Genomic DNA, 26344 nt, shown 5'->3' on the forward strand with positions numbered 1-26344 from the left:
GAGCCTTCAGGATTTAGACACTTTAAAATGGATGCCCCGATCTAAGTAGAGCCGTCCTTGCTGGTGTCTTTAGGCCTGGGCCCTCAAGAACGGTGCCACAAATTATGCTACCCTCCCCCACCACCAATCCCACCTGCTTATTTTTGACAATATGTCAGACGATCCAGAGTAAAAACTTGCCTGTGTTTCTGGGGAGAAACAGGCCGGCTTTCTGTCGGAAGCTGACACTTTGGTCGTTTGTTTTAGGCAAATTCTGCTCTATGTGTACAAAGGCGATGTCACACCATGTTTGAGCAGGTCTGACACAAATCTGCAGGGGTGTGGGGTGAGGGCCGTTGACATCACTCTCCATCACTGCCTCTCTGAAACTAATTCAACTTCTGGGAGTCAGGATTGCAAAGATCATCGTGGAAATTCTCAAATCGAGGTCAGTCCCTGAGGGGCTGAAACGTGGAGCATCCCACCCCCTCCCCACCCCACCCCACCTTCCGTCCACACATCCCAAGCCCACAACTCCCGCTCTTCAACCAGATCCACCAGTCAATTAAATCAGCGAGGGCTTCAATTTTCTTTTCCACTTCCGTTTGAAGACCCTACACCAGCAGCCGTGGTTCGGTGGGTGTCTCAGTCGCCTCCGAACCATGGGTTTCACTTCCTGCCCAGGATTGGAGCACAACAGTCGAGGCCGACACTCCCACTGCAGTACAGAGGCTGTGCAGCACTGTCAGAGCTGCCATTTTTCAGGCCAGACATTGAACTCAGGCCCCAGGGCCTGCTCAGGCCAACCCTCTCAAGTAGACGTAAAAGATTCCATGACTTTATTTCAAAGCGCAGGAAGTTATCCTGGACGATACTTGTCCGGGAATCAACATCGCAACAAATAGATTGGCTGTGGGATCTTACTGTGCACAAATCAACTGCTTGGTTTTCTATGTTACAATGGTGACTACGCTTCAAAAGGACTTCAGTACCATGTGAAGTGCTTTGGGACATACGGTTAGGCTTGAAAAGCGATGCAAAGCTTTCTTTTCAATCTCAGAAACCCTTAACAACGCGGCAATGAGGAAACACGACCCGATTGGCTGCAGAGACCAGCTTCTCCTGACTTCCAACTTACTTGATTGGAGCACACGTGATGTTGCCACATCAGTCACCCTGGTGACTGAACCCCCCCAATAGAACTGACAATACAGTGCCGATCAGCAAAGATTTTTATTGTGTGGACCAGCGCCCACCCAGACTCATTTCATAAAGACACCGGCATCTCTCTCACTCATTCAGAAGCTCGTCCGAGACGAGACAGGTTCAAATACATGTTCGGAGGTAAAATGAGGCTCTGAGGCCATTGCACCAACAAGTGTCTTTCGACAAATGCACTTACTTGACCCATCTCATTGACCTGCCCCAATTTAGGTTGAAGCATTCTTTCCATGTAACCTCCCACTCCCTCCCCCCGCAAGTTGTCATCTAAATGACACAGAAGATGCCGTGAGTTTTTACGGGCATTGCTTCCTGCTCCTCCCAGAATATCTTCATTCTTATAAAGTAGTGCACTTATTAATATTCAACGGCTGAAAAATAATAGGTAGTGGACGGGAAAATACATAATCCAAATAAATGGATCAAAACCAAATGCGGTGATATTTTCTTTTCTTGTGGACCTATTTCCTCTTCCTCCTCTTCTGTGTAATGGAGGCAGCAGGATCAAGGTCTGTGGAGGGAGACAGTGGGAGGGGGCAGATTAGACACAGGCTTCACACCATTTCGAGAACAGCAGCCATTTCCCGGAACTGCTTCGAAAAATTCTGTAAAAAGGCAGAAATAAAATTATTCGGGAGGACAATTCTGCACAGGATCCAACATAGTTTCCTTGGACGACAAGGTCAGTTTGTCTGGCTCCAACTGAGACATGCTAATGGGGTGAATTTGCCTGCCTCTTTTAATATCAGAGAATTTACACCACGTTTGGCTCAACTAATCTATGTCATTTAAGCTCCAAATGAGCCTCCCCCTAGTTTCTTTATTCTTTCAGGGGATGTAGGCATTACTGGTAATGTCATATTTCTTACCCATCCTTAATTACCCTTGGGAACAGTTAAGACTAAACCACATTGCTGTGGATCTGGGCGCACATGTAGGCCAGACTGGGTAAGGATGGCAGATTTCCTTCCTTAAAGGACATTACTAAATCAGTTGTGTTTTCGCAACAATGACTAACTTTATACTTTCTTGAATTTAAATTCCAGCAGCTGCCATGGCAGGATTTGAACTTGCGTCCCCAGAGCATTAGCCTGGGCCTCTGGATTACTAACACAATGACATGACCACGAAGCTAACCTCTCCCTTTAATGGGACCATTTCAGCTATTCCTTTTGCCCTCATGTTCTTATCTCATTTCCCTTCTCAAACGATGAGATGGGGTATGTAAAGAGATAGAGAGAATGTGATGAAATGGTATGACGACAATAATCACTCCCTCAATGTCAGTAAAAGAAAGGAAATATTCATTGACTTCGGGAAGCATAGTGAAGGGCATGCCCTTGTCTACATCAATGGTGACAAAGTGGAAATGGTCGAGAGCTTCAAGTTTTTAGGTATCCAGATCACCAACAACCTGCCCTGGTCCTTCCATGCTGAAGTTACAGTTAAGAAAGCCCACCAACACCTCTACTTTCTCAGGACACTAAGGAAATTCAGCATTTCCACTGCAACTCTCACCAATTTTTACAGATGCACCACTGAAAGCATCCTTTCCAGATGTATCACAGCTTGGTATGGCTCCCCGTCCAACCAAGACCCCAAGAAACTACAAAGGTTTGTGAACGTGACCCAGTCCATCATGCAAACCAGCCTCCCATCCATTGACTCAGTCTACACTTCCCACTGTCTTGGAAAAGCAGCCAGCATAACCAAGGACCTCACACATCTGAGACATATTCTCTTCCAATTTCTGCTGTCGAGAAAAAGATACAAAAGTCTGAGGTCATGTGGCAACCATCTCAAGAACAGCTTTTCCCCTGCTGCTATCAGACTCCTGGTAAAACTTCCCACATTTCACTTTCTCCACTCACTCAGTTAATTTTTCTTTGTTTGGTGGCTTTTATAGTAGATGTACTGTGGTTATGCTACAGGAATAGTAATCCAGAGAGGCCTGAACTAATAATCTGATGGCATACAAGTTCAAATTCCAACAGGATAGTTTTATGAATTTAATTCAGTTTATCAAATAACCCTGGAATAAGGAGATAGCATCAGTAATTGTGACCTTGTTGTAAAAGCTCATCTGGTTCACTAATGGCCCTAAGGGAAGGAAAACTGCCATCCTGACCCACTGTGTGATCCCACATCATTGTAATTAACCCTGTGAAAAGGCCTGAATAAACCATTAAGGCAGCTCCTCAGCATCTTCTCAAAGGTAATTATGGATGGATAATAAGTGCTGACCCAGCCAGCGATGTCCAAATTCAGTGAATGAATTAGAGAGAGAGGCTGGACATCGAGGAACAAAACGTGCACAACTTTTGCTCTTTTTTTTCAGTTCGCTGAAAGTGAAAAGATGCAGGCGACTCGAGGAATACATCCATCGTTATTCCTTCATCTTTGACCTTTTTTTATTATAGTCTATAGCAACAGCATTTATATATTTCTATCAGGCCCCAACACAAAACATCTCAAGGTGCATCATATGAGCATTACACAGCAAAATTTAATATGGATTTATTTTAAAGAGATATCAGGTGAAAGGATCAAAACCTTGGTCTGAACTAAGTTTTCAAAGAATGTCTGGAGGACAGTACGAGAGATGTAGAAAGATTTAGAAAGGGAACCACAGAGCTCAGGGCCCAGTTATCTGAAGGTATGGCCGCCAAAGGTGGAAAAATTAGGATCAGCACAGTAGCACAATCATTAGCACAGCTATCTCACAGCGCCAAGGACCCCCAGGTTCCATTCTGGCCTTGGGTCACTGTTGGTGTGGAGTTTGTACGCTCTCTCTATGTCTGCATGGGGGTCCTCTGGGTGCTCCAGTTTCCTCCCACAGTCCAAAAGGTGTGTGGGTTAGGTGGATTGGCTGTGCCAAGTTGCCCATTAGTGTCCTATAATGTATAAATTAGGGGGATGAGTGGGGTTGCAGGGATTAGACAGGGAGTGGACCCGGATAGGATACTTTGTCAGAGAGTCGATGCAAACCCAATGGACAGAATGTCCTTCTGCACTGTATGGACTCTATGATTAGCTAGTAGACATCTCAATCTGGATCTCCCCGGTGTTAATAATAAAAAAAGGAACACACTTACATTTATGTATGAGCTTAACGTCCCATGATGTGCAGATTAGGGGATTGGTGTGGTAAATGCATGAGGTTGGGGAAGGGTGAGGGGTAAGCCTGGATAAGGTACTCTGTTAGAAATGAGCCAAATGGCTTCCTTTTGCACAATAAGGATTCTATAAATTAAAACAGAGAAGCTCAAAGGGCCAGAATTAGAAAAGCACAGGTAGTTAGGAGGGTCGTAGACTTACGGGGATTACAAAGAAAGGAAGGAGCAAGGTCATGGAGGAATCTGAAAACCAACAGGAGAATTCTTTTTAAAAATCGAAGTGCTGCTTCATCAGAAACCAACGCAGGGTCAGCGAGGACACAGAGGTAAACGGAACCTGGACACGGGTATCAGCTACATCCTCAAGAGGACAGAATGTGGGAGATGATGTGGGAGTGTGTTGGAATAGTTGAGCTTGGAGGTTACAATGGTTGAGAGTTTCAGCAGCAGATTAGCTGAGGCAGGAGTGGTGTTATGGAGATGGGAATAGGTGGTCTTAGCGATGGCATGGATACATGGTCAGGAGCTCAGCTTGGGGTCAGATACAATGCCAAAATTGTAAGCAGCTCTACGAGAGATCATCTCCTCACAACGAAACAATCCAATCTCAAAAAGGCAAGACTTTGTGCGATTTTCCTCAAAAGAAAATGTTGGAATGCTGACCTGAAACTGAGGGACGGTCATTTCGAATGACCTGCTGATTATTTCTCCGGAGGGATCCGCTACTTTCAGCATCATGGTTACATAGGGGTGGTTTAGGGATCTGTAGCTGTCAGAACTGATGGCCATTCCCAGCTTCCACTGCAAGTCCACCAGCTTAGAAGAACAAAATCGGAAGCGTTACATTTTTACAACTCGCCTGTTGCAAACACAAGGGCTGCTTTGACCAACTTAACCAAATGCAATTCATACTTGGCCTCCCCAATGTTAAATTTGACTAATCTACAGAAAGAATGTTGTCACTCATTTGAACCTCTTGCTCTCAGTGCACACATACACTATCCAAAGTCAGCCTCAGGAATAACTGCGGTAACAATAGACAATGCTGGAAATACACATCCTCCTTCATGGAAAGGAGACAGAGCTTAGGGCCCAGCTAGCTGAAGGTACGGCCACCCAGAGGTGGAGTCATTAGGGGCAGCAGGGTAGCACAGTGGGCCCCCTTTGTATTAAGGAATGAAAGGATGTGTTGATAAATGAGAGATGAAGAAAGATGGGAGGAGACTTCAGTGTGGCATAAACACTGACATGGGCTTATTGAGCCAAATTGCCTGTCCGTGCCGTCAAATGTTGTGCAAAGATAGGACTGGACTTCAAACAAACTGGATACAAGGGAGCAGCAATGCTTAGAAGTGTTCTCAGGGAAAATGTCATGTAAATAGCAACATTGTTAGTGGAATAAAGTATTTGTACCTTAAACCAATCTACTTTCATTCATGCAAACACATTACATTTTAACAGCCTGCTTTTGGAAATGTATTAAGCAACATTTCTGAGTTAGCAAACAGCACGCGATGATTGCACACGCGCTAAATTTTGCTCGGGGGGCTTTATTTCAAATCAGTGGTTTGAAAGCAATAACTCGCATCATTCCAGAAAAACGGACATGCCTTCTACCCAGAGGAAGAAAAGCACATCGAGATTAAATCCCCCGACTAGCAATGTCATTACATTAGCTAATAGAGGAACGCTGCTTGCAAAGTTTGAAGCTGACTAGACAGTACACAAGTGGGTCAACTGGCATCTGCCCAAGACCTACTCTGGAATTCTACCACCCCGCCTGCCATAGGAATCGGAGCGGGCAAGGGGCAGACAATGGAAAAATCTGTTGACACCGGATGGGATTTTCCGGTCTCGGATTGAGCGAGGCTGTAAAATCCCACCCATAGGGTTGGAGAAATGGTAGAATTTCGTCCTTAGCCATAGTTCATATAGAGTCATACAGTGCAGAAAAGGCCCTTTGGTCCATCGAGTCTGCACTGACAATATCTACCAATAGGTGCACTAATCCCATTTTCCGGCACTGGTTCCATATGTTCCCACATTTAACATAGAACAGCACAGCAACAGGCTCTTCAGCCCATGATGCTGTGCCAAACAGTGCCCAGCTAGCTCAGTTGGTAGATCACAAGACTCTTAATATCAGGGTTGTGGGTTCGAGTCACACGTTGGGCGCTATTATAGGGGTGGCATGGAGGCACAGTGGTTAGCACTGCTGCCTCACAGCGCCAGGGACCCGGGTTCAATTCCCAGCTCGGTTCACTATCTGTGGAGTTTGCATGTTCTCCCTGCATTTGCATGGGTTTCCTCCGGGTGTTCCAGTTTCCCTCTACAGTCCCCAACAATATGCAGGTTAGGTGCATTAGCCATGCTAAATTCTCCCTCAGTGTACCCGAACGGGTGCCGGCCTGTGATGACGAGGGGATTTTCACAGTAAGTGCATTGCAGTGAGCTTACTTGTGACTATTAAATAAACTTTACTTTAAAAGTCTGTCTTTTCCTTGGGAGGTTTTAAAGTAATTTTGATGTGTCCCCCAAATAGCAATGGCAATGCCTTGGTCTCCAATTCTGGATAAAACATAGTGGAGCCTGCTGTAAAGTGTGCATGAAGTGCAAAAAGCACAGCACAATGTTAAGCTGATCTTTCTCTACATCCTAGCTATGACTGTAACATTATATTCTACACCCTCTCCCCTATGTATTCTATGTGTGGTATGCATCGTCCACATAGCACACAAGAAACAATACTTTTCCCTGTATACCAATACATGTCATAGAGTCATAGAAGTTTACAGCATGGAAACAGGCCTTTCGGCCCAATTTGTCCATGCTACCCTCTTTTTAAAAAAACCCCTAAGCTAATTCCAATTTGCTCGCATTTGGCCCATATCCCTCTATATCCATCTTATCCATGTAACTATCTTTTTAAAAGACAAAATTGTACCCGCCACTACTACCACCTCTGGCAGCTTGTTCCAGACACACACCACGCTGTGTGTGAAAAAATTGCCCCTCTGGACACTTTTGTATCTCTCCCCTCTCACCTTAAACCTGTGTCGTCTAGTTTCAGACTCTCCTACCTTTGGGAAAAGATATTGAAAATCTAGCTGACCTGTGCCCCTCATTGTTTTATAGACCTCTATAAGATCACTCCTCAGGCTTCTACGCTCCAGAGGAAAAAGTCCCAACGTGACAATAATAAATCAAATCAATGCTACACACCTTTGAAGTAACAAGAACAGGTCAAGTAACGGGATAGCGGACGGCAGATTTATCCAAGATACCTACTAACACTGAACAGTCTGCATACACTGGGCCATCTCACCTGTCCCACGGTGAGCACGTGTTTGGCATCTTCTGGTGCCATAATTAGTCTGCCCTGCTCACTCCACACATGACGAATCACCTGCAGAGCATGCTTGGACCAGTTATTGCTGCTGTCTGCTAGCTTCGCGATGAGGTCTTCAGCTGACATTTTACTCTGTGCCGCTGACCTGCCGAGGGAGAGGAGGCGACAAGTTGGCAAGCGCTGCACGCTTTCTCTCTGAGCTCATTAAATCACGGCTAAGAAAAGAAAACCAAAGGGACAATGACCGCTGACTCGAGAGTACTCGTGTTGTGTGACAGAACTTCACTGATGTGTTGCAGGTTGGGCAGCACATTTCCCCTCGCTTTGTAAGATAGTCACTACTAAATGCAAAAGGGAATTCAAGAGAAACATCATTACCCAGCGAGGGGTTCGAACGTGGAGGTGCTATCACAGGGGGTAGTTGGGCTGAATGGCATTGGTGCACTCAAGGCGTCTTCTGATAAGCACAAGGTGGGGAAAGGAATAGAAGCATGGGGTTAGATAAAGGAGGGAAGGTGGTGAGAGGAGGTTTGGGTGTTGTGCATCTGTTGTGTTAACTGCCGTGATTCCATGCTGTAAATAGTTTGTAATGTTTTTGAGAGAGGTATTAAAGCATCACAATAAAAATCAATGAACATTCATAGGATAGTCCCACGGAGACAATCACTGTCTCTGCTAGTCAATACCCCTCGCTATTGGGCACCTTGGGTGGAAATTGCAAGCCACGCTGTCCTGCAGCAGCCAGCAGGAGCTGGAGCTGGCGTCAGGAATGAGGGACAACAAAATGCAGTTGCAGGAGACAGCTGGAACAGCAGTGAGGCAGGTGGGAAGGAGCTGATAATGGTGTTACATGCGAACAATCTGGATGGAAACAAGTTGTGGGCTGGACTGCATGGGCTGTAAGCTGATCTACTTTTGACTCTCTACTCTAGCCAGCTCCCTGGGATAGACTGTGTTGCTCAAGTTTGTAACTGGGACTTTCAAGTCTCTGTAGCTCAGTTGCACACTTCATATTTCGTCACTGGAGCTAGTAATTTTGTAAAGTTCCTTGCAGTGAACCTTTGCTCAAAAGAACAAGAGACTTGGACTGGATGTTTTTGCAGGAGCGAGACTTATCACAGAGTGACCCCTCACATGTATCGAAGATTCATTTCAAAATTCAAATTAGATTAAAAAAATTACATGCAGGGTTTTGAAAGTGCAGACAGATTATAACAGTATGGGTGGCACAGTGGTTAGCACTGCTGCTTCACAGAGCCAGGGACCTGAATTTGATTCCAGCTTTGGGTCACTGTGCAGAGTTTGCCCGTTCTCCCCGTGTCTGTGGGGGATTCCTCCAGGAGCTCTGGTTTCCTTCAACAGCCAAACGTGCTGGTTAGATGCTTTAGCCATGTTAAACTCTCCCTCAGTGTACCCGAACAGGTGTCGGAACGAGGCGACTAGGGGATTTTCACAGTAACTTCATTGCAGTGTTAATGTAAGCCTACTTGTGACAGTAATAAAAAGCTTGCTACCTGAAAAACAAGGAAGTAACGTGGACCAATTCCTTTGTAGCGTCTAAATCCAGATCAACTCCAGCAGCTTGAAGCCTCTGTTACACAAGGTTCAGATAAAATAATAAAGATATTTGAACAGTGACAGAAACAAAGTAAGTGGAGGCACTGAGCTGGCATTTAAATTAAATCTCATGAGTTCAACAACTTACTTCAGCCACTTCGAGTGTGTTCACACCAGGGGTTTTGCATTGTAGGTGTAACATGATTTGCTGACACTGTTGTGAATTTGACAAAAGTATTATACTCATTAAAATAACAGGAACACACCAACTTAGACAACTACAACATCTCCATGCTGCCCTCATTAATCAGTTGATTCGAAAGTTATACAAACCCATTTAATTATTGCATTGATTAAAAAATATATTTTAAACAACTTAACAGTTCTAAAATGGAAACCTAATTTGTTTGCATTTCTTCAGCGACTAAATTTTTATGCATAAATGGCAACTGTTCAGTTGTTAGGTCTGCAAGCCCTTCTCAATTCATTTGAAGGTTGCCACTGTGGAAGAATTACTTTTTTTCCCACATCTTTAGTATTTGAAGTATTGCATATAGTTTTGGTCAACCTGTTACAGGTAAGATATTGATTAACCGGAAAGAGTGCAAAAAAATGTTTACACAAATGTTGTGAGGACTCAGAGGCCTGAGCTATAGGGAGAGGTTGGCCAGGCTAGCACTTTATCCCTTGGAACATAGGAGAATGAGGTGACCTTACTGAGCTGTTGAAAATCATGAGGGCATGGATAGGATAAACACACAGTGTCTTTTTCCCAGGGAAGGGGAATTGAAAACTCGAGGGTATAAGTTTAAGGTGAGAGGGGAAAGATTTAAAAAGGAACCTGAGGGGCAACTTCTTCATGCAGAGGGTGGTGGATATATGGAATGGGCTGCCAGAGAAAGTGGTTAAGGCAGGTACAATAGCAACATTTAAAAACATAAGAACTAGGAGCAGGGGTAGGGCATCTGGCCCCTCGGGCCTGCTCCACTATTCAATAAGATCATGGCTGATCTTTTTGTGTACTCAGCTCCACTTACCCTCCTGCTCACCATAACCCTTAACTCATTTACTGTTTAAATATTTTGGATACGTACATGCTGGGAAAGGATTAGAAGGATATGGGCCAAACATGAGTATTTGGGACTGCTGGGGCATCATAATGGTCAGCATGACCTGGTTGGGCTGAAGGGCCTGTTTCTTTGCTTTATGACTTTATGTCACAAAAATTTAACGCAACACTTTACTTTCACCCACGTGCAAGCTTCCACTCGGAGAGGTTTCATTTTCATTATCAACCAGGCATTGTGCACACAGTAGTGAAACTTTGGACAGGTTTGGGTACCAGCAGTACATTCCTGAAAGTTACTGAACAGTTTTTGTTGCTGCGGGTACATTTAACTGGCTGTCAACATCTGCACTGTTCCTCTGCAGATTTCACAAGGCATTTCACTGTCACGGTGAAGGAATAAAAATCTCTTAGCACCTCTTTCATGGCATCAAGTGGTCACTGTGACTCTCAAATTTACTTACCACTTCTGCAAATAAATCTTGGGGAAGTTTGCTAATGTTTTCAACAGCATTGTCAAAACCTGTAATTTAAACGATTAACAAAAAGTTTGAGCATTGCACTTCTGCAACAGCAAAAATGACCCAGCATTAATAGCTGTCAATCTGTTGTCTGGCATAACCCTCCACTGAACACAGTGGTTAGCATTGCTGCTTCCCAGTGCCAGGGACCTGGGTTCAATTTTGGCCTTGGATTTCTTCTGGGTGCTCCGGTTTCCTCCCGCACCAGTGCCCCTTATTATACTCCTTATACACCTATGACTGTGTGCCCAAAACTCAACCCCCCAGCTTGATTTTCAAGTGTGTTGATGACACCATTAGTGGGTCAGATCTCAAATAATAATGAGATGGAATACAGGAATAGAGAATCTGACAATAATCTCTCCCTCAATGTCACAACAAAGGTAATAGCCATCGACTTCAGAAAGTGTAGTGGAGGACTTGCTCCTGTCTACATTAACGGAGATAAAGTGGTAATGGTCAAAAGCTTCAGGTTTCTAGGTGTCCAGATCACCAACAATCTGCCCTGGTCCCTCCATGCTGATACTATAATTAAGGGAAACTACTACAACCTCTATTTTCTCAGGTGATGAAGGAAATTTGGCATGTTCACTACGATTCTCACCAGCTTTTAAAGATACACCATAGAAAGTATCCGTTCCAGATATATCACATCTTTGTTTGTCTCCTGCTCAGACCAAGACCATAAGAAACTACAAAAGATTGTGAACGTAGCTCAGCCCATCGCACAAACCAACCTCCCATCTATTGACTCAGTCTATACTTCCCGCTGCCTCAGAAAAACAGCCAGCATAATTAAGGACCCCATGCACCCCAGAGATTCTCCCTTCCACCTTCTTCCATCAGAAAAATATATAAAAGTCTGAGGTCACATATCAAGCAATTCAAGAACAGCTTCTTCCCTGCTGTCATCAGACTTTTGAATAGACCTACCTTACATTAAGTTGATCTTTCTCTGCACCCCAGCTATAACTGTAACACCACAATCTTCACCCTCTCCTCCTCCCCTATGTACTCTATGAACAGCGCACAAGAAACAACACTTTCCACTTAATACCAATACACGTGACAAAAATAAATCAAAGTAAACACTCCAAAGTTCTGCTAGGTTATTGACTGGCTATGCTAAATTGTCCCCTATGTGTCAGGGAGATGAACAGGATAAGTAGGTGGGTTTATGAGTCTTCAGTCAGGGTGTGATTGTTAGTGGTGCAGTCTTAATGGGCCAAATGGCCTCCTTCTGCACTCTAGGGATTCTGTGCAGACTCCACACAGGCAGTCACATTCTCCCCATGTGTGTGTGCATTTCCTCCAGGTCTCTGGTTTCCACCCACTGTCCAAAGATGTGCAGGTTAGGTGGATTAGCCATGGTAAGTGTTACAGGGATGGGGCAAAGGGGTGGGCCTGGAAAAGCTGCTCTTTCAAACACTCGGTACAGACTCGATACACTGTAGGGATTCTATAATCCTGACTGCCTGTGCATAGTCTGCATGTCTTCCTTGTGTCTGTGTGGGTTTCCTCCAGGTGCTCCAGTTGCTTCCCACAGTCCAAAGATGTGCAGGTTAGGTGGATTAGCCGTGGTGAATGTAGTACAGGGATGGGGCAGAGAAGTGGGCCTGGGTAAGATGTTCTTTCAGAGACTTGGTGCAGATCCCATATACTGTAGGGATTCTATAACCCTGACTGCCTGTGCATAGTCTGTGCATGTTTTCCTCCCGTCTGTCTGGTTTTCCTCCCACAGTCCAAAGATGTGCAGGTTAGATAGATTAGCCATGGTAAAGGTGTTACAGGGATGGGGCAGAGGAGTGGGGCCGGGGTAAGATGCTCTTTCGGAGACTTGTTGCAGAATTGATTCACTGTCGGGATTCTATCGCTCTAAACTGTACCGGGCATAACAGAAGCAATAATAAAAACACACACAAAAAAAGGGACTTCCGCCCTGCAGCTTACACTCGCTTTATGCGGCAGCGACTGGGTTGCAGTCACTCTGAATCGACCCTGTGCAATGTTTGGACCCCATACCCACAACGAACACTCACTCACTCACCAGCCCACCCTGCAGCCTGGGGTCCTGCCATGTCCTACCGCATCAGCTGCTTCCGCCCTGCCTGGCTGAGGCCCCGCCCCCTAAATGTATCCGCGTTCCGAGAGACAGTCGCAACGTTCCATTGGCCACCCGGGGGAATCCCCAGGGCCGCCGGCTCCCACTGATTGGCTACTCCCGGTTCAACCCTGCCCTCTGACCGCATGTACCATCAGCACTTTGCAGGGAATTGCATGTCTCATATCCAGTCCTGGATTTCCCCCCTTGAGAAAGGAAGGAAGGGGAATGTTATTTGTCTCCTTAGTCCCTTGCTGAGACGTTGCTCCCAAATTGTTACACTCTGCCTTGCTGGTGCATTGAGTTTGACCACCTGCTGCTGGCCATTGATTTCTCCCCTATCCCCCCCTTTGCAAGGACCGTCTTCGAAAAGGTCGCTCCCTCTCTCTCTCTCTGGGCGGAAGCGTGGTCTGTAGAAAGGGGAGAGGCAGAAGCAGAGAGCACAGGCTTAATTTTAAATCATACTGAAGATTTAGCAATGGAGTGTCAGCGCTGGTTACCTCTGGAGGCCAACCCTGATGTATGCATTTCAGTCTTAAAAGCTGGGCAGTCGTGGCTGTTGCACCTTTTGAAAGAAGGGTTTGTTAAATAAATGCAGGGGCCGGTTTTCCCAGTGCTGAATGATCTATTGTTTCTTTGATTTTATTTTATAGGTAATGAACCAGGTGAGTTACAGAGACTGCAGAGGGGAGACTGTGCTGCTTTTTCGACTTGCCGGCAATCAGTCCTGGAACGCTGGAGACGTTTTGTAAATGTGTTTATTTTTATTTTTCTTCATTGTACAATAGTGGGATTGTTGTTGCTTTTCAATAATGGGCGACAGTTATTGTGGCAGTCAGTAATTTTGCAAACATGTCTGGGATTACAATCAATGCTCACACAGCCCATGACTTTCTCCTCCTCAGTTGCGATTTTTTTCCTCTTGGGAAAACTTCATTGTGGAAAATGGCCTTTTCCCTTCTGGTTTGCTGCAGTAAGTGTTGCTTGGGGGGCGGGGGGTAGTGTTTCGGTGCTGCTTACTCAGCAAGCCTCTGCTTCAATTCTGTAGGAAGGAATGTTTACCATTCAGTTAAGCCACTTGCAATATTGAGTCAGGAATCAGGTTGCAGGCCACTGTCCTCATGGGGAGAAGTAACACAGCTGAGTGGGAAATAGAACGTATGTTGATTCTGTCATGTTAATTATTCTGATATGACATGCTGTGGTGAATGGTCATGCAAGTGAGAGAATTTCACAAATCTTTGGTGATGTTTTAACATTTCTGCACACACTTTGGGCCCTGTATCCCATTGCACCTGCTCTGCCATTTAATGGCTGGTCAGATTGTGGTCTCAACTCCACTTCCCTGCATAACACTCGACTTACTTGTCTATCAAAAATTTGTCCAACACAGCTGTGAATAAATTCAATGCCCAGCCTCCACTGCTTTATCATAGCCTGCAGTGCAGGAGGAGGCCATTTGGCCCATCAAGCCTGCACCACCGACAATCACACATCATCCCTATCCCCATAACTCTACATATTTATGATGCTAAATTCCTTGACACCAATAACCAATTCACCTAACCTGCAGATCTTTGGAGTGTGGGAGGAAACCGGAGCACCCAGAGGAAACCTACACAGACACGGGGAGAATGTCTGTATGGAGTTTCACAATGACCCAAGACTGGAATTGAACCTGCATCCCTCTACTATGCTGCCCCTCCCTGGAGAAGAGAATTCCACAGACAAATGACGCTCAGAGAGAGCAAATATCTCCTCATCTCCATTTTTAAAAGGAGACCTCTTGTTTTTAAACTGTGCCCCATAGTTCCAGTCTTCCCCACAAGACGAGAAACATCCTCCCAATGTTCAATTTATCAAGTCGCCTCAGAATCTTATATTTCAATAAGACTACCGCTCATTCTTTTAAACTCCAATGGGGATGGGCCCAACCTGCTGAACCTTTAGTTTTGCATTGTACAATGGTTTTCCTACATAGACATTGTCTGCTATCTTGGGAGATAGATTGACTGCTCTTGCATTACATAATGTATTGGCATTGTTGTTAGTGGATGTTCACATCTTGAAAGGATTTATGCAACAATATTGGTATATCACTGATTTAACCCAAAAGGCTGGTTTGTACTGTTGCCATTAAGGATGGCACAGTGGTGATCACTGCTGCCTCACAGCATCAGGAACCCAGGTTTACTTCTGGCCTCGGGCCACTATCTGTGTGGAATTTGCCCATGTGAGTTTCCTCTGGGTGCTCTCAGAGTCCAAAGATGTGCAGGTTGGGTGGATTGGCCATGCTAAATTGCCCCTTAGTGTCCAAAGATATAAAGGTTAGGGGGATTGGCCAGGGTAAATGCATGAGAATAGGGTGGGCCTAGGTAAGATGCTCATTCAGAGAGTCAGTGCAGACTCGATAGGCTGAGTGGCCTCTTTCTGCACTGTAGGAATCCTATGGAAAGGAAAAACTGGATGATTCTGGGGACGTGGATGAACATTAAGCCTCAGAGTATCGACTAGTCTTCCTGAGGAATAGGGATGTCAGCAGGCGATCCGTTATTTTCATGTTTCACGGTTTCCTTTTTCTAACTTATTGCACTATTACCTGCTGTTTTTTAAGCGCATCTGAAAATTGTGATATCCCTTTTGGAAAAAAATGGCCAGAATGTCTGGCTGTTTGCTGTATGCGAGGACAGAAAATTTGGCACTCAGCCCAATCTCTGTTCACGCAGCGGGACCAGAGAATCCTGGTGGTGTGAATGACTGGATACCTTTTAATTTTGACCAATGTAACTTAAGGTAGATTGAAATGTACTTATACTGATAATGTCTGACCACCGGCATGAATTTAAACATTCATTTTGTTCCCTTGCTTTCTCACCTGAAGTAAAGAGGGGGTTAATCAGAATGTCTGCTGCTTTCCAGTTGTGCGTACCTGCACCAGACACTTTGATTAAGAATATTCCTCAATACACAACTTTAAGTCACTGGACCACAACATTAGCTCTGTTTCTTCCTTCACAGATGCTGTATGTACTTGCAGACTTTTCTGTTCTTATTTCCATTATCTGCAGTAGTTTACTTTTATATATTTGATGAAAATAATCGCCCCTTGACATTCAATGGCATTATCATCGCTGAATCTTTCACTGTCAACATTCTGGGAGTTGACCATTGACCAGAAACTGAACTGGATTAGCCATATAAATACTGTGGCTATCAGAGCAGGTCAAAGGCTAGGAATTCTGCAGCGAATAACTCCTGATTCCCCAAAGCCTGTGCACCACCTGCAAGGCACAAGTCAGGACTGTGATGCGTACTCCCCACTTGCCTGGATGGGTGCAGCTCCAACAATACTCAAGAAGCTGGACACCATCTAGAACAAAGTAGCCTGCTGGATTGCTATCCCTCCACAAACATTCACTCTCCACTACCATCCAGCACAATGGCAGTGATGTGTACCATCCTCAAGATGCACTGCAGGAGCTCACCTTGGCTCCTTAGACAGTACCTTCTAAACCTGTGTCCATTCCCATCTAGAAGGACAAGGTTAAAGGAATCACGAGCTTTCAGAGCGCTGCTTCTTCATCAGGTGAGACCAGGTGCCCCGAAAGCTCGTGATTCTGGATAAACCTGTTGGACTTTAACCAGATGTACTGAGACTTCTCACTGTGCCCATCCCAGTCCGATGCCGGCATCTCCTCCTCAAAGAAGGCCAAGGGGAGCAGATACCTGGGAACAGCACCACCAGGAGAGTCCTGTCTAGCGGTCTCACAATTATGGCTTGGAAATATGTTGCTGTTCCTTCATTGTCGCTGGGTCAAAATCTTAGAACTCCCTTTCTAGTAGCACGCAAGGATATTTTGGCCTTGGAGGGAGTGCAGAGGAGGTTCACTTGGCTGATACCGGAGATGAGGGGGTTGGACTATGAAAAGAGACTAAATAGACTGGGTCTGTACTTGTTGGAGTTTAGAAGGATGAAGGGGGATCTTATAGAGATGTATAAGATAATGAAGGGGATGGATAGGGGAGAGGTAGAGAGATTCTTTCTGCTCAGAAAGGACAGTAGGACTAGAGGGCACAGCCTCAAGATAAGCGGGGGGGGAGCAGTTTAGAACGGAGTTGAGGAGGAACTTCTTCACTCAAAGGGTGGTGAATCTCTGGAATTCTCTGCCCGTTGAAGTGGTGGAGGCTACCTCGCTAAATATATTTAAGTCACGGGTAAGTAGATTTTTAGTAGGCAAGGGAATTGAGGGTTATGGGGGGAAAGTGGAACTGATCCACTTCAGATCAGCCATGATCTTATTGAATGGCGGGGCAGGCTCGAAGGGCTAGATGGCCTACTCCTGCTCCTACTCCTACTACTTATGTTCTCATGTAGCACTGTAGATGTATCTTCAGTGATTCAAGAAAGAAGTTCACCCCCACCTTGTCAAGGGCAATGGGCCTAACCACATGCTGTAAATGAATAGAAAAAGATGTTGTCTTGTAGGCATTTTGTTTTGAAATTTATTTCCTTTTCTCCTGATGTCATTGACGCCTTCCTGAGTTGAGCTTTGTGCCAGTCACCTCGGGAGAAGGAAGCACCGTCTGTCCAGATCTCCAAGCACACGTTTCTTGCAGGTGTTCCTGCAAAGTGCTGAGGAGTGGGAATTTTACGTTCCTTCACTCAGATGTTGAAGCTAATTGTTGTGACCCTATTATTTCCACTTGGTGAAATCATCCAATCTGGTGCAGACTATGTCCCAAATCTGGGGCTGTGTGGCTAATTGGAACAGGAGCAGGAATTGACCATATGGCCCATTGAGCCCACTCCATCATTCAATACCATCACAGCTAATCTGGAGCATTTACTCCAGTTTCACACCCACTCCCCATATCCCTTAATTCCCTGAGACACCAAAAATGTATCTATCCCGACCTTAAATATATTCAACAAAGGAGCATCAGCAACCCTCTGGGGTAGAGAATTCCAAAGATTCTCAACCCTTTGAATGAAGTAATTTCTCTTCATCTCAGTCCGAAATGATCACCCCCTTATCCTAAGGCTCTGCTCCCGTGTTTCAGATTCCTCAACCAGCGGAAACAACGTCTGTGTCCAGCCTGTCAAATCCCTTTTAGAGTTTTGTAGGTTTCCACGAGGTTGCTTCTCTTTCTTCTAAAGTCCAGAGAAATATAGGGCCAATTTACTCAGCGTCTCCTCATTGGACAACTCTCTCATTCCAGGGACAATCTAGTGAACCTCCACTGATTTTTACTCTAACTGGAATAAGCTTGCTGATCTCTAGAGCAAAGCTGTAGGGCAGTTTCTGAGCAGGTTTGTCTTGCACAACTTCGGAGAAAGCCCGCTTTAATCTGCGGTCACATTTTCTGCTTTCAGTGTTTCTGTGCTGCATATTTTTTAAATCCCCCGTATTTATATTTATTCATTCGTGGGACATGGGCACCACTGGCTGGCCAGCATTTGTTGCCCATTTCTTGTTGCAGTTGAGAGTCATTGCCATGGCCCTGGAGTCACATGTAGGCCAGACCAGGAAAGGACAGCAGATTTCCTTCCCTAAAGGACACTAGTGAACCAGATGTGTTTTTCCAACAATCGACACATGGGCATCAGTAGATTCTTAATCCCAGATTTTTTTTATTGAATTCAAATTCCATCGTCTGCCGTGGAGGGATTTGAACCCTGGTCCCACTGAGTTTCTGGTTTAATAGTCAAGCGGTAATACTACTGGGCCATTGCTTCCCAACTAATGCTGTGCTAGCTTAACACTTGATAATGACTTGTTCCGCAGTGATGAACGTTGACGGGCATTAACGTACATGTTGAGAATTCTGATAGCCCACTCTTGCTGAAGCTCCAACCATTAGGTTGGAAAAACAGGAGATTGAGAATGGAATTGATCAGCTGTTTCCACAACAGAATAATGCAGAAATGTTTTGGGATGGGATTCTCCGACTGTCCCACTGGCAGTTCTCCCCCTGCCGTGTGGGTTTCCCGGTGGCATGGGGTGGCTTCAGTGGGAGTTCCCATTGACAATGGCAGGACCAGATGATCCACCACCAAGGGATCGTAGAATTTCTACAGCGCAGAAAATAGAGAAGGACATTTGGCTCATCGAATCTGCACCAACCATAATCCCAGCCAGACCCTATTCCTGTAACCTCACGTATTTACCCTGCTAATCCCCCCTGATATTAAGGGGCAATTTAGCATGGCCAATTAACTGACCTGTCGGACTTTTGGACTGCAGGCGAAACCTACACAGACTAAGAGAGAATGTGCAAACTCCACACAGACAGTCACCCGAGGCCGGAATTGAACTCGGGTCCCTGGCGCTGTGAGGCAGCAGTGCTAACCACTGTGCCACCATGCCACTGAGGGGAGGCCAGAGAATTTCGCCCTTCATTTCAAAATTGAAGTTTCATCTTGCAGTTCTGACAATTTGAGGTTTATCTTCTGATGGCGTCTGAACCCTGTTCTCTGGTTCATCAGCACTTTGAATGGATCTTACTTGCTCCCTTCCCAGAAATCTCTCTGCGGATTATCCCTTACTCGTAAGTTATTCTGGCTGTGCAAAATCGCCTTGTTGGTCAGTGATGGGCAATGTTGGCTAGTGAGCGGGTCATACCACGTAAGTGACCCACCTTCATCTCAGTGGGTTGCAAGATTGTAATCTGGCTTGTTCACTAACCGTGACCCCGTGAGTAAGATTAAATGCATGTGTCACATGCCACATATTTCATAGAGTTGTAGAAAATGCTTAATCATTTATACATTAGAACTATCATCAACTTTAAATAGTAAAAACAAAATAAATAAGTACACTTTGAACTCAGAGCGAGCACACTGCTCTCCCAGTCAATGTGTACATGCACCTCACTTCAAAGAATCCCTGCAGTGTAGAAGGAGGACATTCAGCCCATTAAGTCCACACCAATTCCAAAAGAGCATCTTGGCCCTATTTATTTTGTTTTATATTGATTTAATTTTACTTTTGAGTGCTAGCTCCCCTACAACCACCCTGCTGTCTGCTAAAGTAGGCTTACATTAACATTGCAATGAAGTTACTGTGAAAATCCCCTAGTTGCCACACTTTGGCGCCTGTTTGGGTGCACTGAGGGAGAATGTAGCACGGCCAATGCACCTAACCAGCTCTTTCGGACTGTGGGAGGAAACTGGAGCACGTGGAGGAAACCCACGCAGACATGGGGAGAACGTGCAAACTCAGTGACCCAAGGCGGGAATCGAACTTGGGTCCCTGACGCTGTGAGGCAGTGGTGCTAACCACTGCTTTTTGCAGTGATATTTAGCAAGAGTAGAGCGTGGCGGGAATGCTCAGCAACGTTAGCAGCATCTGTGGAGAAGGAAAGAGTAAATATTTTAGTCGGATATGACTCTTCTTGGTGACTTTTAGTGAAACCAAATGAGATATGAAAAGTTGCCTGCTTCCTTTTTCAGACAGAGCAATAGTTGTAACAACTTCAGTTATTTCAGTCAATTGTTCACTTTTTAATATTGTTTTCTGTTATTTTTCCATGGGATCTGGGAGTCATTGGGAAGGCCAGAATTTATGGCCCATGGCTGATTGCTCTTTTACTGAATGGCTTTCTCTGTCATTTCAGAGGGCGGTTAAGAATAAGCAATAAACCATATGGTCTGCCCTTTTCAGACAACTTCTAAAAGATTGAGGGATTGAGTTTTGGCTTCTTGCTCTGGACCGAAACACTGAACCAGTCTTTCAACCTGGACTTTCCCTGTTTTGCTGATTCTGATCCCAGGGCCCAGTGGATTTTTGGTCCCTGTTTCCTGCCTCCTTCCCTCTCCCAACCCATCATAGGGATCTGCTATTCGGCCTCTGAATCAAACTGACCACCAATGCTTTCATGAATAAGTTCTCAGGAGTTATTTCATACCGTTCCTGCTTGTGGCAATGTTTGTTGATGATTTGTTGGCTATCTTGAGATTGGGTCTTGGATGTCCACTTGGTTTTGGCAGTGCAATTTTTTCCCAATCCTCCCCCCTCCCCAACCCAATATCCCCAGTGAGAACTTGCCGAATTCTAAGTTGCATTCATTGCGTGTGGTTTCTGAGATGTTTTACTCAGGTTTTAGACGCATTGTGCTGTTCTTGAGCTCCTCTTCTTAAAGAACATAACATAAGAACATAAGAAATAGGAGCAGGAGTAGGCCATCTAGCCCTTCGAGCTTGCCCCGCCATTCAATAAGATCATGGCTGATCTGTCGTGGCTCGGTTCCACATTCCTGCCCTCTTCCCATAACCCTTAATCCCCTCGCTTATCAAAAACCCATCAACCCGCGTCTTAAAAATATCTAGCGAGGCAGCCTCCACCACTTCAACGGGGAGAGAATTCCAGAGATTCTCCACCCTTTGAGTGAAGAAGCTCCTCCTCAACTCCGTTCTAAACCACCCCCCCCTTATCTTGAGGCTGTGCCCCCTAGTCCTACTGTCCTTTCTGAGCAGGAAGAGTCTCTCCACCTCTATCCTATCCATCCCATTCATCATCTTATACGTCTCAATGAGATCTCCCTTCACTCTTCTAAACTCTAATGAGTATAAGCCTAGTTTATTCAGCCTCTCCTCATAGCTCAACCCCCTCAACTCTGGTATCAGCCTAGTAAACCTCCTCTGCACTCCCTCCAAGGCCAAAATATCCTTGCGTAAGTACAGCGACTAAAACTGCACACAGTACTCCAGCTGCGGCCTCACCAATGCCCTATACAGCTGCAGCAAGACCTCCCTACTTTTATATTCAATCCCCCTTGCTATGAAGGCCAGCATCCCATTCGCCTTCCTGACCACCTGCTGCACCTGCAGGCTGGGTTTTTGCAACTCATGCACAAGGACCCCGAGGTCCCTCTGCACCGTCGCCTGCTGCAGCTTTTCGCCACGTAAGTAATAGTCCTTCCTACCATTCTTCCTACCAAAGTGGACCACCTCGCACTTGCCAACATTAAATTCCATTTGCCAGTTCCTGGCCCATTTGCCCAGCCTATCTAGATCCTTCTGCAGACTCTCCACACCCTCCGTGCAATTTGCCGTTCCACCAATCTTGGTGTCATCAGCAAATTTCGACTCCATACACTCGGTTCCCTCCTCCAGATCATCTATATAAATGGTAAATAGCTGAGGCCCTAGCACTGACCCCCGGGGCACTCCACTAGTCACCAACCGCCAATCCGAATAGCACCCATTGACCCCCACTCTCTGCCTCCTATTTGACAACCAATCCTCTATCCACGCTAACACCCGACCCCCAACTCCATGCCCCCTTACCTCCTGCAATAACCTCTTGTGAGGTACCTTGTCAAACACCTTCTGAAAATCAAGAAAGACCATATCCACCGCCCTAGACACATCCTCATAGAACTCCAATAAATTTGTCAGACATGATTTCCCCTTAACGAAACCGTGCTGCGTCTGCCCTATCAAGCAATTCCCCTCAAGATGCCTCGGTATTTCCTCCTTGATGACGGATTCTAACATTTTACCTACAACAGACGTTAAACTAACCGGCCTATGATTCCCTGCCTTTTGCCTGCCACCCTTCTTAAACAACGGCGTAACATTAGCTGTTTTCCAATCTTCCGGCACTTCCCCGGAATCCAGCGACGTTTGGAAAATAACCACCAAGGCATCCACTATCACCTCCGCCATTTCTTTCAGAACCCTCGGATGCATTCCATCTGGTCCTGGGGACTTGTCCACAATCAGTCCCTCCAGTCTGTCGAGCACCGCCTCTCTAGTAACAATAATGTCATTGAGACCCTCCAGTCCTACCACCTTTCCATCGCTAACTCCCGGCAAATTATTCACGTCCTCCTCCGTGAAGACCGAAACAAAAATGTTATTCAAGACCTCAGCCATTTCCCCATCCCCTACCACTAAGTACCCCCTCTCATCCTCTAAGGGTCCAACGTTCACCCTAGCCAGCAGTTAGAAATCCAATGCGTAGACACCCATGGTAGCGCAGTGGCACAGTGGTTAGCACTGCTGCCCCACAGCACCCAGGATCCAGGTTCGATTCCTGGCTTGGGTGACTGTGTAAACTTCACAGAGGCATTCTCCCCGTGTCTGCGCGGGTTTCCTCCAGGTGCTCTGGTTTCCTCCCACACTCCAAAGATGTGCGAGTTAGGTGGATTGACCATGCTAAATTGACCCTTAGTGTCGGAGGGGGCTAGCTAGGGTAAATACGTGGGGTTATGGGGATAGAGCCTGGATCGGTGCAGACTCGATGGGCCAAATGTGGGGAAATTTTGTATGTGGGGAATCAATGAAACCTGGCGTTCTCTTCTACGTCAGTGTTGCGTCCTGCTGCTTTTTAAACGTTCTAAAGAGAAACATTTTTAACCTCTATCACGAATCCTTTCTATGAAGGAAAACAAAAAGCTCAAAAAAATGAGATCCTGAAACTCATACCGATTGGCCAGCTAATGGCAGAAAAGAATGGAAATATTAATTTGTAACCATTCTCCTGAGTCCCTGGCTTTCTGTAAGGGTTGTTAAATCAGCACATTCCTGCCAATGTGGCACATGGTGTCCGGCTATGAAAATCCTCTGTATGTGGAGAACCTTCGCCTGAGATGTTTGCAACTCAGCAAATTCCTGACTCACGATGTGGTCTGTAAAAGATGCAGAAGGTTTATTGATCCTTACACTCTGAATCTCGCTGTACTATTGAGTTACAGTTCGATTTTTGGCTGTGGACTTTGTTAAATTGAGCTGATAAGAATCATCTAAATTGTTAGAACCCATTAAAGCAGCTTTTAATAAAAGCTTAATAAGCTTTTATACATTTTTTTTTTAAAAGTGCGCGTCCAATGCGAGTGCTCTAAAACTAAACAGGTTTTCAATCAGTAAGGGACTTGACGGTTCGTAGAACCCCTACAGTACAGAAGGAGGCCATTTGGCCCATTGAGTCTGTACCAATCACAATCCCACTCAGGCCCTATTGCAGTAATCCTCTTTTACCCTGCTAATCCCCCTGACAGCGTCAATTAATCATGGCCAATCAACCTAACCCACACACATTGAAGTGTAGGAGGAAATCACTGCACCCAGAGGAAACGCACGCAGACACGAGGAGAATGTGCAGTCTCCACGCGGACACAATCGAACATGCCATGTCCCTGCCGCTGTGAGGCAGCAGTGCTGGGCACTGTGCCAAGAAATGTCAAATTGCGTGTTGGATGCTGTAAATCCAAAGCAAATGGACACTTGTTTAAAAACTGCCTTCCTGTTTTCAATTTTAATTGGCACTAACAGGATTGAGATTTCCTCACTTCCTCCTTTCGTTGGGATTGGCATTGAAACACTTTTCAAAAGAAAAATGAACAGAGCGAGAAGCATATTTTTAAATGGATGTTAATGAATGATATTTTAGTCGCAAATTTACAACGTGCAGTGGCAGCCGTGACAATAGCCCCTCAAATGTTTCTTCTGTGAAGGGAATCAGACAGCTCTCTCTTTTCCCCCACAAGGTGGCAATGTTATTCTGTCAGAGCACAAGGGTTCCACGAACTGGCTAAGTACTGTCACGTTAGCTGTGCAAAGAGTTATTCACAGTAAGAAGTCTGGCTACACCAGGTTTAAGTCCAACCAATTTATTCGATAGTAAACTCACAAGATTTTGGGGTTTGCCCTTTGTCAGGTGAATGGAGAGTTCTGGCCTCAGAACTTCTTACTATGTTAACCTCAGTCCAAAGCCGGCATCTCCACGTCAAAGAGTTATTGCCATTAGCGCTGAGACAGACGAGCGATCGAGACTGAGATGTTTAAAGAAGTATTCCTTAAAAAAAATCATCCATCGCTAATCTTAGGAGATATTGCCAGAAGTACTTCCTTTAATCAATCTTTTCTATAGCTTAAAATAAGGGAAGGTTGACATCGGCATGGTGGCACAGTGGTTAGCACAGCGCCAGGGACTTGGGTTCAGTTCCAGCCTTGGGTCACTGTCTGTGCGGAGTTTGCTCAGTCTCCGTGTCTGCGTGGATTGCCTCCGGGTGCTCCAGTTTCCTTCCACAGTCCAAAGATGTGCGGGTTAGGTGGATTGGCCATTCTAAATTGCCCCTTAGTCTCAGGGGGACTAGTAGGGTAATATGTGGGGTTATGGGGATGGGGCCTGGGTGGGATTATTGGTGGTGCGGGCTTGATGGGCTGAACGGCCTCCTGCACTGGAAGGATTCTATAAGTCATGGTTTGTTGTATTAATTAGGACTGTATGTGGCAGAAACTGATGGTAACTTTTTGGAAAGGAAATGTAATTACTTGTGTTGCTGCCTTTTCAGGTAAATGTCTAAGAATCTGTTGATAGCTATAAAGTTTATTTATTAACGTCACATGTAGGCGTACATTAACACTGCAATGAAGCCATTGTGAAAATCCCCTAGTCGCCACACTCCGGTGCCTGTTCGGGTACACTGAGGGAGAATTTAGCACGGCCAATACACCTAACCAGCATGTCTTTCGGACTGTGGGAGGAAACCGTGCAGACTTGGCGCACGCAGTAACCCAAGCGGGAAATCGAACCCAGGTCCCTGGCACTGAGGCAGCAGCGCGAACCACTGTGCCACCCTATTTGTTTTGCAAATTTAGTTATTAGCGTCACAAGTAGGCTTACATTAACACTGCAGTGAAGCCACTATGTCTCAGATAGCAGCACTCTCACCTCTTAGGAGATTTTTCGTGCCTGTCCCACGGCAGAGTTTTTGAGTGCAGAATCCAGGCTGATGCTCCCAGCTCAGTACTGAGAGAACGCTGCACTGTTGGAGGTGCAGTCTTTCAAATGAGATGTTAAACTGGGGTGCCATCTGCTCCCTCGGGTAGGCACAGAAATGCAGGGGAGTTATCCAGAGTGCCCTAGTCAACGTTTATCCCTCTGTCAACATTGCAAAAGCATCTGATCACCGATGGAAGCTTGTACGTGCAAACTGGCTTTTGCTTTTCCGTAATAACATCCAACTGTACTCTTCAAAGTAGTTCAGCTGCTGTAAAGCGCTCTTTATTGATTTGTGGGATATGGGCACTGCTGGCTGGTCAGCATTTATTGCCCATTTCTAGTTGCCTGACAGTAGTTGAGTCAACCACATCACTGGAGCTCTGGAGTCACATATAGGCCAGACCAGGTAAGGACGGCAGATTTCCTTCCCTGAAGGACATTAGTGAATCAGATGGGCTTTTCCAACAATTGACAATGGTTTCATGGTCATTGTTAGATTCTTAATTCCAGATTTTTTTTATCGAATTCAAATTCCACCATCTGCTGTGGCGGGATTCGAACCCAGAATATTAGCTGAGTTTCTGGATTAATAATTTGGCGATTAAACCACTAGGCCGTCGTCTCCCCTGCTTGGGGAGCTGTGTTCACCTAAGCACCGTATAAATACAGGCTTTTATTGGAACGCCAGGACCAGAATTCTCCA

The 26344-nt window shown here is 45.5% G+C and overlaps 2 protein-coding genes across 2 annotated transcripts in view; one reads left to right on the forward strand and one right to left on the reverse strand.

The window, feature by feature from the left end:
* Positions 1-1200: 1200 nt before the first annotated feature.
* commd6 (COMM domain containing 6) lies at positions 1201-12934 on the reverse strand. The gene is made up of 7 exons (XM_080197844.1): positions 12857-12934; positions 10753-10811; positions 9371-9436; positions 9180-9256; positions 7642-7810; positions 4980-5132; positions 1201-1805 (listed from the first exon to the last, which is right to left on the reverse strand). The coding sequence occupies exons 1-7, from the start codon at positions 12885-12887 to the stop codon at positions 1755-1757; spliced, it is 606 nt and encodes a 201-aa protein (XP_080053970.1). The 5' UTR covers positions 12888-12934; the 3' UTR covers positions 1201-1754.
* Positions 12935-13592: 658 nt separating this feature from the next.
* Positions 13593-26344, forward strand: part of uchl3 (ubiquitin carboxyl-terminal esterase L3 (ubiquitin thiolesterase)) — a 54479-nt gene continuing 41727 nt past the window's right edge. The window contains exon 1 of the mRNA XM_080197845.1: positions 13593-13664. The gene's annotated coding sequence lies outside the window, so the exon portion shown is untranslated. The remainder of the gene's footprint in view (positions 13665-26344) is intronic.

Source organism: Carcharhinus amblyrhynchos, chromosome 10 (assembly GCF_965287045.1).
Source record: "Carcharhinus amblyrhynchos chromosome 10, sCarAmb.v2.hapA, whole genome shotgun sequence".
Lineage (NCBI taxonomy): Eukaryota > Metazoa > Chordata > Chondrichthyes > Carcharhiniformes > Carcharhinidae > Carcharhinus > Carcharhinus amblyrhynchos.

Excerpts from the sequence above, each read along its gene's own strand:
- commd6 (XM_080197844.1), bottom strand. The coding sequence starts at position 12,887 with ATGGCAGGACCCCAGGCTGCAGGGTGGGCTG. Across the intron at positions 9,437-10,752 it reads AAGATTTATTTGCAGAAGTG|TGTCAGCAAATCATGTTACA; the intron begins GTAAGTAAATTT and ends AATTCACAACAG. Across the intron at positions 5,133-7,641 it reads ACGTGCTCACCGTGGGACAG|CTGGTGGACTTGCAGTGGAA; the intron begins GTGAGATGGCCC and ends TGTTCTTCTAAG.